Source organism: Mustelus asterias, chromosome 18 (genome assembly GCF_964213995.1).
Source record: "Mustelus asterias chromosome 18, sMusAst1.hap1.1, whole genome shotgun sequence".
Taxonomy (NCBI): Eukaryota; Metazoa; Chordata; class Chondrichthyes; order Carcharhiniformes; family Triakidae; genus Mustelus; species Mustelus asterias.
In genome coordinates, this window is record NC_135818.1 from 21,999,047 (window position 1) to 22,012,773 (window position 13,727).

The 13,727-nt window shown below is 40.0% G+C and overlaps 1 protein-coding gene across 3 annotated transcripts in view; it reads left to right on the forward strand.

Annotated features, from left to right (window-relative positions):
* The window catches only part of rad51 (RAD51 recombinase), a 103,278-nt gene that overhangs the window by 33,192 nt on the left and 56,359 nt on the right, over positions 1 to 13,727 (forward strand). For all 3 annotated transcript variants that reach the window (XM_078233507.1, XM_078233506.1, XM_078233505.1), the window contains one exon: positions 205 to 322. In XM_078233507.1, coding sequence (XP_078089633.1) covers positions 205 to 322 — 118 coding nt within the window. The remainder of the gene's footprint in view (positions 1 to 204; positions 323 to 13,727) is intronic.

Here is a 13,727-nt window from a genome sequence, read left to right on the forward strand (position 1 = left end):
ATGGTCCTAAAGGTATTTCTGTGCCCATGTCAATTAATGTTTACTGAGGTTGGCAGAGGACTGGGGACTTATGGGCTTTTGTATTTATAAAGGAAAATTATAGCTTTTATTAACACTTCATTATAAGCTTTGTGGCTAAATTTGAATGTCCTCCCTAATTGCACAGCTATTACCCTTTCACATCTTTGTTCTCTTTTGTTTTAGGCTGAAGCAGCTAAGCTTGTGCCAATGGGCTTTACTACAGCTACAGAGTTCCACCAGAGGCGCTCAGAAATCATTCAGATTACAACGGGGTCGAAGGAACTTGATAAACTTCTGCAAGGTATAAAATATAATTTTGTTCACTAGCTTCTATGTGTTGGAGTAGTGAGGGAAGAGGCATTGAATGAATTGAAGCAACACCAGTTGCCTCATCCTATTCTCTCCTTGCCCTGCGCATATCCTGGGGTTCATAAACCTCCTTCCTGTAACATTCAGCTTTGAACCTATGAACTCTGTAGACATTTGTCACTGCTTCTCTCCACATTTGCCTCAAATGAATGTATGTTCATTTGCTAATAGAGCCCTTGCCATCTGTGGACTGAATATAGATGATCAATCTGACATTATGGCTTTGATGGAGAAATGGCTAAGAAGTGATGACGATTTTCTCGTTTAATTAAGCTTTATCGAGGCTATATTTGCTCCGTTCAAACCATTGCATCTTGTCCTGGCAACTCCTCTAAGCATATCACCTTGTTCCACTGTTCACACCTCTCATTTAAAATCCTCATCCTGTATTGCCCATCCAAATGTCATTACAAATTCCTCAAATATCTTCTCTGCTTTCCTCCCTTTGCCTCTGCAATGAGCAACTTATTAACCTCCTTGTCAATTCTTATTCTCTCTGCTGAGTTTTGCTACCCTCCATTCCTCTCCAAATCTCTCCTTCCGTATGATTTTTCTTACCCATGTGGAAACATAGAAAATAGAAGCAGGAGTAGGCCATTCATATACTGCCAACCCCCCAACCTTGTCATCTCTTGTTATCTATATTGTTATCAATGTTAAAGCGGTCTCTGATCATTTCCTTGTATCATTCTCTACGCACATTCTATCTGTATCCTCCCTCCTAAGCTCACTTCTTTCTGTGTCTGACCCTGAGGAAAAAACTCTCCCTCCACTCACTCACCACAGCACTCTCAAATTCACAACTATCTTGACTATGGCCTTTAATTTATTGTGACATCTTCCTGAAATGTCACGTTCTGAATCACCTTTGCCTTGTCCCCACTACAACTACTATTTATCCATACCTTATTTGCTCCTCCCTAATATAACACTCCTCTCTACTTCATTAACCCCAAGGGAGGCAGCCTTAAACATCTTTGGTGAAAAACATATTTAAGCATTCATTGCCAGATCTGACCGGACTGCTTAAAATATTATCGGCCAATGCTCTCCATCACGGTCCACTATTCAAAGATCATCAGCAAGGCAAAGATAATTATGGCTTATCTTCTCCACCACCCGCCATTGTCTTCAACCTTCCTTCCCTGCCACTTCCACCCTTAGTTCTGACAGTAAATGCAATCATACGCTTTTATTTTACAAAAATTGAGGCTATCTGTATAGCTGCCACGATTGCTTCCCACCTTCCACTGTCAGACCTGGCTTAACTTCCTCAAAGTTCCCCTTTGCTCTAACGTTGAATCTGTATCTTTGTCTTGTTTCTTTCCCATCTCCACATATGTTTCCTTTGAGCTCATCTTGTTGATCAAACTAACCTCTTACTCCCTCAACCTTATTCCTACTAAACTGTTGACCATTCAGCTTCCCTTCCTGGTTCTCATGTTAGCTGGCATTATCAATGGTGTTCTCGCCTCAAAAACTGCCATCCTTACCCCTTCTTAAAAATGTCAACTCTTGACCCTTGCTAGCTACCTCCTTTCCCTCTCAAGTTCTTGAGTGTGTTGTTGCCTCACAAATCCATTCTCTAAGCCAATTTGCTCATGTCTCAATTAATAATCCAAACATTATAACCCTTGAGAGTTTGTGGACAGTGAGACAGTGTCGAGTGAACATGTCTACAGTTGCTAATCCCAACTCTAATGTCTCCAGCTGGAGTTTGAGCTGGAGATACTCCTAACATATAGGGGTAGTTGGTGCAAGGAGCACCATCTGGACGGTTTGCTCCAGACTTCAGAAAACTATCTATGTGACCTATGATGTGCTGACTGCAAGGAACCCAAGTGGGATAGGCAACAGGGATCCACAGAAACTGATCTTATTCCACAGATACGATTTATTTACTACCTGTTTGGATAAGGAAAACAACCATCAGACAGACAGGTAGAAGGCTGACCATGCGATCTTGAAGTAGGAGGCTATCCAAGTATTTGTAGGGAATTTCATAATTAGCAGGAATGGTATGTGCTGGAATGGCTGAATTGGTGCCAGGGTAAGGGACATCTTAAAAGGGAGAGGGTGGATCAAGTCTTGGGATCCTTATTGGAACCAACTACATTGGAAAGAGTAGGAAAGACATCCTGTTGGAAGAATACCAAGAGCTAATTAATTAACAAAATCTCAAGGGTTATAACATCTAGATTATTAGCTGAGACATGGGCAAATTGGCATACTGATAAACATGAAGATGAAAAGCTGACTGAAGGATGGTGGAAAGAGGCGTCCTTTTCATGGTTCGTCGGCACCAGTGCAGAAAGAGCTGTTCCATTGGGACAGGCTGTGCCAGAACCAGGCAGGGACCTGAGTCTGAGTGGAAAAGATAAATCAGGTGGTCATAAGAACTAGTAAGGGGGAGGGGTGCAAGGAGATGCTTGGGTGTGAATAGTATTAATTATTTCAAAAAACCAAAAGATTAGAATAGAGCAATAGTCAGAAACTGCTTCAGACATTGCAGGTATAGGGAAAGCTAAAAAATATAAGTAATTGAAACAAGAAAGAGGAATAAAACATTAGAGCAGAAGTTCAGGTCAGAGCATGCCACCCAAATAAGTGTTCACACTGTCATGGGAACATAGGAATAGGAGTAGGCCATTCAGCCGGTGAGCTTGCTTCAGCATTCAGTTAGATCATGACTGATCGAGTGCCTCAACACCACTTTGCTGCACTACTTCCATACCCTTTGATGTCATTACTGCCCAGAAATTTATCCGTTTCTGTCTTGAACAGCTTCCACACCCTCCGACATAAAGAGTTCCAAAGATTAGCATCCTCTGAGTGAAAAAATTCTTCCTCTTCTATGTCTTAAATGGCCTGACCCTTATTCTGGGATTATATCCCCTCGTTCTAGATTCACCAACCAGTGGAAAGCATCCTATCTGTATCCACCCTTTTTTGCCTGTAAGAATTTTGTAAATTTCAATGAGATCACTACACATTTTTTGAAACTCGAGAGAATACAAGCCCAATTTCCTCAATCTCTTCTCATAAAATAATCCTGCCATCCCAGAGATTAGCCTAGTGAACTTCCATTGTACTCCTTCCATGGCAAATATATCCTTCCTTGGATAAGAAGACCAAAACTGTAACAAGACTCCACATACGTCTCATCAAGATTCTGTACAATTGCAGCAAGACATCATACTCAAATTCCCTTGCAATGAAGACCAACATACTAATTGCCTTCCTTATTGATTGTTGCACTGGCACCTTTTAATGACTCATGGACAAAGACACCCTTTGAACATCAACACTTCTCAACATCTCCCCATTTAAGAAATATTCTGCTTTTCTGTTTTTTTTTCTCCCAGAGGATAACTTCACACTTATTCACATTATATTCGATCTGCCATGTTCTTGCCTATTCACTTAGTCTGTCCAAGTCTGCTTGAATCTTTCCTTCCATCCTCTTCACAACATACATTCCCACCTAGTTTGTGTCATCAGCAAATTTGGAAACATTACAATTGGTCCCCAGATCCAAATCATTTATATAGATTGTGAACAGCTGTGGCCCTAGCACTGATCCTTGCAGTACCCCACTAGTAACAGCCTGCCATTCTGAGAATGACCCATTTATTCTGACTCTCTGTTAACAAACTCTCAATCCATTCTAGTATATTACCCCAAATCCTACACGCTCCAATTTTGTTTACTCAGCCTTCTGAAAATCCAAATACACTGTATCCACTGGTTCTCCTTTATCTATGTTACAAGTAACGTCCTCAAAAACTCCAGGTTCATCAAAGATTATTTTTCTTTCTTAAATCATGTTGACTCTGTCCAGTTTTATCATTACTTTTTACGTATCCAGCTATCACATCCTTTGTAATACGTTCCAACATCTTCCCTCCTACTAGCATCAAACTTACAGGTCTGTGGTTTGCCATTCTCCCTTTCTCTCCCTTCTTAAATAGTGAGTCTACATTTGCTACTTTCCGATCTGCAGGAACCTTTTGAGGATCTATAGAATTTTAGAAGGTAACCACCCATGCATCCACTTACTCTATAGCCACCTAGTGATGCATCAGAGAGACTGGACACTTCATTCCAAGAGATGATCACAGACCTTAGGATAGGAATGTAATGGTAGTTAGGGACAGTGTAGTCAGAGAGACAAACACAGTTTTCTGCAGCTGTGAGCACATGTGCATAGGGCTGTTCGATGCCAGGTTATATGATATCTGCTCTGGATTGAAGAGGACCTTGAAGTGGGAGGAGAGGATCCAGTGGTCACGGTCCACTTTGGTGGAACTAAGGAAAGATTTTCTACTCGAGGATAATGAGCAGCTAGGGGCTAAAATAAAAAGCAGAACCTCGATGGTAATAATCTCAGGATTATTACATGAGATATGAGCAATTTGGCATAGGGTAAATAATATTAAGAGAGTTAAACGTTGTTAAGACCCAGGCCATAAATCCCAAGATGTTTTATGAAGTTAGCCTAGACCCTTAAGTTTTTATATTTGATTTTGGCATTGGTGAACATAAGCTGTTTCACTTCAGGTATGATTGAAGTGACCCACTAGGAAGCTTTTATCAAACAAAGTTTATTTAAGAACGCAGTTAGAATATAACAAAAAGAATTAGCATAACATTTACCAATTCCAAGACTTAAACATGACAAGTTATAACTCCTAACAACTAGCTATCTCTGTTCCAAGTTAAAGCAACATCCCACAGACATACACCCTTCTTCAGACTTAGCACAAAAACAAGTATGCTCACGTGATGCTGGATTTTCAGCTTTGCAACACATCTGGACAGAAATCCAAGCCAGCAGTTTTCAGAAAAGAATATATCCTCAAAACAGCAAAACCTCAGAAGTAAACCCAATCTATGGCAGCTTCCAAAAACAGCCACCCAGACAACAGAATCTCCAATTCCAGAGAGGGGGAAAAGCACTGCTGTCTCTCAGCTTCAAGCCACTTCTAAGCTTGAATATTCTGTGAAAAATCCAGCTTCCCCATCACATGACCACACTGGCCAATCATCCCAATGAAGTCTCACTACAAAATCCCAGGAGAAAACAGCAGAACAGCATTAGTTCAGATTAAAACCAACATTCTAGCCATTAGAAACAATTATGCTGTTGCAACATTACAGGATGCTGGTAGACACCACGGCTCCGACAAAATGCCAAGGACTGCAGATGCGTCTTTTTCTGAATGGAGGTCGGTCACCAGTGGAGTGCCCCAGGGATCTGTTCTGGGACCCTTGCTGTTTGTCATTTTCATAAATGACCTGGATGAGGAAGTGGAGGGATGGGTTGGTAAGTTTGCCGACGACACGAAGGTTGGTGGTGTTGTGGATAGGTTGGAGGGATGTCAGAAGCTGCAGCGTGACATAGATAGGATGCAAGACTGGGCGGAGAAGTGGCAGATGGACTTCAACCCGGATAAATGTGTAGTGGTCCATTTTGGCAGGTCAAATGGGATGAAGGAGTATAATATCAAGGGTAAGACTCTTGGCAGTGTAGAGGATCAGAAGGACCTTGGGGTCCGGGTCCATAGGACTCTTAAATCGGCCTCGCAGGTAGAGGAGGTGGTTAAGAAGGTGTATGGTGTGCTGGCCTTCATCAATCGAGGGATTGAGTTGAGTCAGGAGATAATGATGCAGCTTTATAAGACCCCCGTCAGACCCCACTTGGAGTACTGTGCTCAGTTCTGGTCGCCTCATTACAGGAGGGATGTGGAAATGATTGAAAGGGTGCAGAGAAGATTTACAAGGATGTTGCCTGGATTGGTTGGTTCTAGATCTGGTAATGTACAATGAAACATGATTAATTAATAACCTCATAGTAAAGGAGCCCCTAGAAAGCAGTGATCATAACATGATTGAATTTTGCATTCAGTTTGAGGGAGAGAGGAGTGGGCCCAAGACAAATGTTTTAAACTTAAAACAAGGGCAATTTAAGGATATTAAGGCAGAGCTGGCTAAAATGAATTGGAGAACTAGGATAATTGATAATAGAGATGCAGTGGCAGTTATTTAAGGAGACATTTTATAACACACAGAAAAGATTTATCCCAATGAGAGAGAAAAAATATTCTGGGGGAAGGACGCATCATCCTTGGCTAACTAAGAAAGTTAAAGATAGGATCATATTGAAAGAAAAAGCGTACAATTTCACCAAGATTAGTTGCAGCTCATAAATTAGCTTCAATGTAGACAAATGTGAAGTCATCCATTTTGGACTTTAAAAGAAAACCAGGTACTTTGTAATGGGTTAAAAAAAACACAAATAGCGGAGCCAAAGAGACCTGGGGATCCAGGTACACGCATCAATAACATATAATGAAACAGGACAGAAAATAATCAGAAAGGCTGGTCTTTATCTCTAAAGGACTAGAATATGACGGTTGGAAGACATGCCTCAGTTATACAAAACCCTGCTTAGACCCCTTTCTGGAGCACTTAAGTGTCTGGGCACCATGCCATGGGAGTACTATATTGGCCTTGGAGGAACTGCAACAAATGATGCCTGGACCTCCAGGGGTAAATTATAAGAGATTACTGTAACTAGGAATAAAAACAAAATGCTGGCAATACTCATAAATTTAATGAAAGGTCGTCGACTTGTTTGTTCCGGGGCAGTCACACAACTTGGGCGAGGTACTTCAGATTTGGTCTGTGTTCAGAGCCAGGAATGTGTGACAGCAAACAAGACAGGAATTCCCCTGCACCGTTGCATATTCCTTCTATTCAAATAACTATCTAATATTCTCTTGCATGCCTCAAACGAACTTGCCTGCGCTATACTTCTAGGCAGTGCACTCAAAACCTGAACCATTTGTTGTCTGAAAAAGTTTTTTCTCATATCACATTTACTTCTTTTGCAAATCACTTAATATCTGTGCCCTCTTGTTCTTGATCCTTATACGAGCAGGAACAGTTTCTCCTTATTTACTCTGTCTGGCTCCTTCGTGATTTTGAACGTTACCAAGTCTCCTCTTAGCGTCATCTTTCAAGGAGAACAATCCCAATCTATCCTCATAACAAAGCTCCTTATCGCTGGAACCATTCTTGTGAAACTTTTCTGCACTCTCTTCAATGCATTCACATCCTTCCTATAGTGTGGCGCCCAGAACTGTGTACAATATTCCAGCTGAGGTCTAACTAGTGCCCTGTAAATGTTCAGCATAACATCATTACGCATCTATTCTATACCACAATTACTAAAACCTAGAATATTACATGCCTTATTAATTTTTCTCGCAACTGCTGTACCACCTTCAATGATCTATCTGCAGGGTTGCAGGGGAGAGGGTCTGGGTAAGATACTCTGTCAGAGAGTCGGTGCAGACCCAAAGGGCCGAATGGCCTCCTTCTACACTGAAGGGATTCCATGATTACCACCAATGCATCTTTCATCTCTGTAGCCATTCCTTTTAAGACCCAAGGATGCAGACCATCAGGTCCGGGGACTTATCAATCTTTAGTTCCATTCGTTTCCTAGCTTTTTTTGTCTAGTGATTGTGATTGTTTTAAGATCCCACCTCTCTTTTGCCCCCTTTTTTTCTACTATTCTTGGGATGGTGAAGACAAATACAAAGTCTGCCATTTCCTTGTTTCCTATTATTAATTCCCCAGTCTCAACCTCTATGAGACCAGTACTCACTTTTAGCTTCTCTTGTCCTTTTTATGTACTTATAGAAGTTCCCTACACTTTGATAATTCTTGCTATTTTCCTCTCGTGCATCAGTTTCTCCCTCTATTATTTTAGTTATCCTGTGCTGTTTTTAAAAATTCTCCCAATCTTCTGGCCAACTATTAATCTTTGTAGCGTTGTATGTCTTTTCTTTCAATTTGATCCAATCCTTTACTTCATTAGTTTGCCACGAATGGTGCATCCTTCAAATGTCTTCCACTATTTCTCTATTGCCTTACCTTTTAACTTATTTTCCCATTCCACTTTTGCCAACTCTATTTTCACAAATTTAAATAAAGCCTAGTTTCAGGCCCACATTTCTCATCCACAAACTGAATGCGAAATACCAGCATATTATGATCAATGCTTACCAAGAGCATCCTTTACTTTGAGGTCATTAATTAATCCTGTTCATATATTACCAGGTATAAAAATGTCTCTTTCCTGGTTGGTTCCAGAATGTATTGTTCTAAGAAACTGTCCTGAATATGAAGGCTGCCTTTTACAATTTATTTATCTAAGTCTTATGAAGGTTAAAATCTCCCACGAATGTTCCCATACCTTTCTTACAAGCCTTCATTATTTCTCGATTTCTCCTCTGTCCTACAGTGTAGCTCTTATCATGGGGCCTATAAACAACTCCCACCAGTGATTTTATACCTTTCCTATTTCTGATTCCGCCCAAACAGTTTCTACATCGTGATGCTCCACACAAGATTACTTATCACTACTGTACTGATTTAACTATTTATTAACGTGCTATCAATATCCTATCAATTACATTATTAAGTTTTGTTAATGTCAATTACATTATCAAGGGAAATGGGTGATGGGAATATGGGATGAGGAGTGTCTATGATGAGTGTTGGCACTGAACAAAGTCAATAAATTCTCTCAGCAAGGAAAGGGTGGCAAAAGGAGCAGGGACAATCAGGAACCTAAAAGGGAATCTACACATGGGGGCTGGGGGTATGGCTGAGGTATTAAATTAATATTTTGCATCCATCTTTACCGAGTAGGTAGATACGACCCAGGACATAGTGACAGATGAGGAAACTCTGTCCCGAGAAGGGCTCAGAATTGATAAAGAGGAAGCTTCGAGTAGACAGTTGGTATTGAAAGTTGACAAGGTGCTGGGACCAGATGAGATTGAATCCAAGGATATTGAAGGAAGTGAGAATGGAAACTGCAGAGGCACCGGTCATAATCTTCCAGTTTTCTCCAGGCTCAGGGGAGGTGCCAAAGAACTGGAGAATAGCAAATATTATTTCTTTGTTCCCAGCAATTACAGGCCAGTCAATTTAACATCAGTGGGTTGATTGGGAACAATCAACATGGATTTCTGAAGGGAAAATTGTGTTTAACTAACTTGCTGGAGTTTTGTTTGAGGAGAAAGCAAAAAAGTCAATGAGGGTAAAAAAGTCGAGGTGGTGTAAAGACTTTCAGAAGGCTTTTGAGACTGCTACACAACAGAGAAAAAGTTATAGCTCATGAATAAAAGCGGCTGTAGCAACGTGGATACAAAATTGGCCCAATAATAGGAAGCAGAGAGTAATGGTCAATGAATATTTTTTGCGCCGGAGGCAGATTTGTTGCGGTGATCCCCAGGGGCTAGTATTAGGATACTTGTTTTTCCTGATGTAAATATTAATGATCTAGATCTTAGTATGCAGGGGACAATTTCAAAGTGTGCAGACGACACAGAACTTGGAAGTATTATAAACTGTGAGGAGGACAGTGAAGAACTTCAAAAGCACATAGACAATTTGGTGGAGTGGACAGATGAAGTTCAATGTGGACAAGTGAGATGTGATGCATTTTGGTCGGAAGAACACGGAGAGAGAATATTAAAAAGGGGGTAAAATTCTTAAGGGGGTAATATTAAAAAGGGGGTAAAAATTCTCCCTCTGCAGGAGCGGAGGGACCTGGGTGTATATGTGCAAAGATTATTGAAGGTGGCAGGACAGTCAGGGTCACTTAAAAAAAAATCATCAGGCCATCATCATATTGGTTATGGGACTTTGCTGTGCATAAATTGATTGCTGTGTTTTCTACAACAGTGACTACTTTTTAGAGCACTTGTTTTAAATTTCTTTAGGATATCCTGAGGTTGTGAAAGGCACTTTAAAAATACATGTTTTTATTTCCTTTCTTCATATAGCTTATGTTGCACTCTCCCAAAAATGCTTCTTCCCTTTGCAGTCTCTGAAATGTTTGAGGTCAGAGCAGGGTAAATGGCACTATTTTGAACCGTGAATACTGCTTGCCTTGATGAGCTACAATTGTCAGTAATAATTATAGTACATGAAGTATGCTTATAAGCTTTTGTTGTTTAATACCATGTGTTGAAGGATCTTTTTATATTGTGCTTTTTTAAGGATCACAGGTATTGATATTCAAAAGACTTGGAAAATGTTGATATTCTTATTGATTTGTACATCTGGTTTTCATTGCACAAGTGGTATGACAAACCAGTAATTTACAGAAGGCCCATGCTTAGCATTCTGATAAAATCTAACAGATTATTGTAATTTAAATCAATATTTTTGAATGTAGTACTTTAAAGCAAACTAAGTTTTTATACCAACTGGAGTTGCAAGCATGATTACAATATTTAGTTAATTGCTTTCTTAACATTGTTTGGTCTTGTAGAATTTTACTGAGGTGCACATCTTGTAATGTTATAATTTAAGTATCTTCAGGAGGAAACTTGAATTCTTGTTTTGAACCATTTCTATACAGTGCATATGAACAATCTCAAGTGAATATTGCACCCATAAATACTATTTGTCACCAGACTTACAAAACAAAAACAATGCGCAGAACAATGTTCAATCATCCTGAATAGTTTTTATGTTTGGAAATTGTAGGCGAAATGAAATTATAGGCTAAATTTTAAATGACGTTAGTCCAAGATTTTCAATCATGACAGTTGTGGTGATCTGATTCCTTACTGATTGTTGCTGTGAAGGAGCGGGGAAGAAGCGGATAAAGAAAGCACGACACTGTTGGAAAGCAAGATATTCTTTACTTAGTGATCCCAATGTTTACCACATGTTTGATTGTAGTTGAAAGAACATGCCTACATTGCCACAAGATATTATTTGTGCTGGCATACAGACTGCAAAAAGAGTGCATATGTTCACCTTTCCAACTGCCAAAGTATGTGTTTTTATAGCTTTTGGGCACAAAATATATTTAACTGCCTACCAAATAACAAGCATCCATTTTGCATTTTACAGTCAACCGCACTGTAAAGTTATCTAACTCACCCTTCCAGTTGAACCGCACTCCAGGTAAACATCTAAGTGAGAACATCCTAGTTTTTTTTAGGTTTTATGACATTTACTACAGTCAAAATGTGGTGTACTACATTTAAAGATAGTAATTGCAAACATTTTTCTGTCCGGTATGAGGCTGCTCTCACCCCAAGGGCCCAATTGCACTTCCCTGCTCTGTACATAGACATCTATATGCAAATCTTGGGTATAACCCAGATAGCCAAATGGTGTAGGATAGAATTAGAGTTGAATCTTAACTTCCGAGAGACACTTTACATATTGTGTTCCTCCAATCAGTGCCAAGTGAATCTTCAGTTAATGCCAATCACCTGAATACAATAAAGAAAGCAGTTACAATAAAGAAAGCTGGCCTGGCCAGCAATGTTAACAGTGAACGAATGAAACCTAGTTAACATACAATTGACAAACAAGTTCTAGTTTTCAATAGCACCAGCCTGGAGACCTTTGTACTACAGTATCTATATAACTGCCCTTAAAACTAGATTAAATTGATTAAATTTAAAGATTTTATATTTATTTCATATTTGAATGACCTGTGCCCAGTATTTATGTGGCCTTTTCAGTTTGGTTTTGGTCAGTTATGATGTCAAGGATGTAGATGGCAGAGAATTTGTAGATGGTAATGTCATTGACTGTCAAGGGCAGGTGGTTAGACACACTCGTGGGAAATGGTCATTTCTTGCCAGTTGCATGGTTACTGGCTTGCTGTTAATAACAAAGCCTGAATGTTGTCCAGGTCTTTTTACATGTGAGAGCAGACTGCTTTATTATCTGAGGAGGTACAAATGGCACTAATTGAAAACTGCAGTCATCAGAGTATAACCCCACTTCTAACTCATGAAGGAGGAAAGATCAGAGGAACTGCTGAAGCAATGTCCTGGGATTGAGATGATGTGCTTCAACAACCACCAACATCTTTCTTTTGTGCTAGATATGGCTGCAGTCAATGAAAGGATTTCTCCTGATTCCCATAATCTTTTTGAAAATCTAAGCAGACAGTGCCCTCTGGACTCCCCTCACCCATCACCTTGGTAACTTTGAAAGTACAATCCAATTCAGAAGGTATAACATTTTAATGAAACCATTTTGGGTGTCTCCAGTAGGCCCTTCTGCAGAAAAGCAATCTTGTATTACATCTCTGGTGATTCACTGCCTCAAGCATTTTTCAATAACTGATGTGAAATTAATGAGCCAATATTTATCTGGGTCCATCATGTCACTTTTTAAAGATGGGGATCTATATATTGTAGAAGTTCACAATTCTAGCTTTAATGTAAAGAGTTATAATATATTGTAGTTCAAGTGATACTTTGTAGATCTACCTGGCTCAGTACATCATGTTTTTGCTTAATTTGCATCATAAGCTCCAAGAATTGTGGTTTGGAACAACAAATCTTCTTGATAACTTTGGCAGATATTATATTTGTTGGAAGGTCTTTAAGAGCTCCAAAAAAAGCACAAATAAACCAACTTGGCTTCCAAAGGTACCCAGTTTTCATTTATGACTCAACATGCTGACATTCATGAAGGCCAAATCCTTTAATGCCAAAGGCTACTTCATAACTGTGCTTAAGAGATGCAGGGGAGGAGATGCAGCTGAAAATTATTGGAGGTTTCTGTTACTGCCACCACCCCCTCCATCCCCAACTGTAGAACTCACTCGGGTGAGGCCGGAAATTCCCACCCGAGGTCAATGGAGATTTCCATTGTTAGACCCCCACTGTGCTGATTCTGTGGCAGGCGACGTGGTAGAGTTCCGGCCACTGACTGTTATGAACCTCTAGATAATTGCCTTGTAGTTTTCAATTATAAGACTTCGATTTTCTTGATTGATCCAAATTTGAGGTCAAAAATTATTAGACTATAAGATATAGGAGCAGAATTAAGCCATTTGGCCCATCGAGTCTGCCCTGCTATTCAATCATGACTGTTAAATTTTTCCAACCTCATTCTCCCACCTTTTTTCCCTGTAACTTTGATCCCCTTATCAATCAAGAACTACCTATCTCTGTCTTAAATACACTCAATGACCTGGCGCCACAGCCTTCTGTGGCAATGAATTCCATAGATTCACCACCCTCTGGCTGAGGAAATTCCTCATCTCGGTTCCAAAAGGTCATCCCTTTATTCTGAGGCTGTACCCTCGGATCCTAGTCTCACCTACTAATGGAAGCATCTTTCCCATGTCCATTTTATCCAGGCCTTTCAGTATTCTGTAAGTTTCAATGAGATTCTCCCTTATCCTTCTAAACTCCATCGAGTACAGACCCAGAGTCCTCAAACGCTCCTCATAGGTCAAGCTTTTCATTCCTGGGGTCATTCTCATGAAC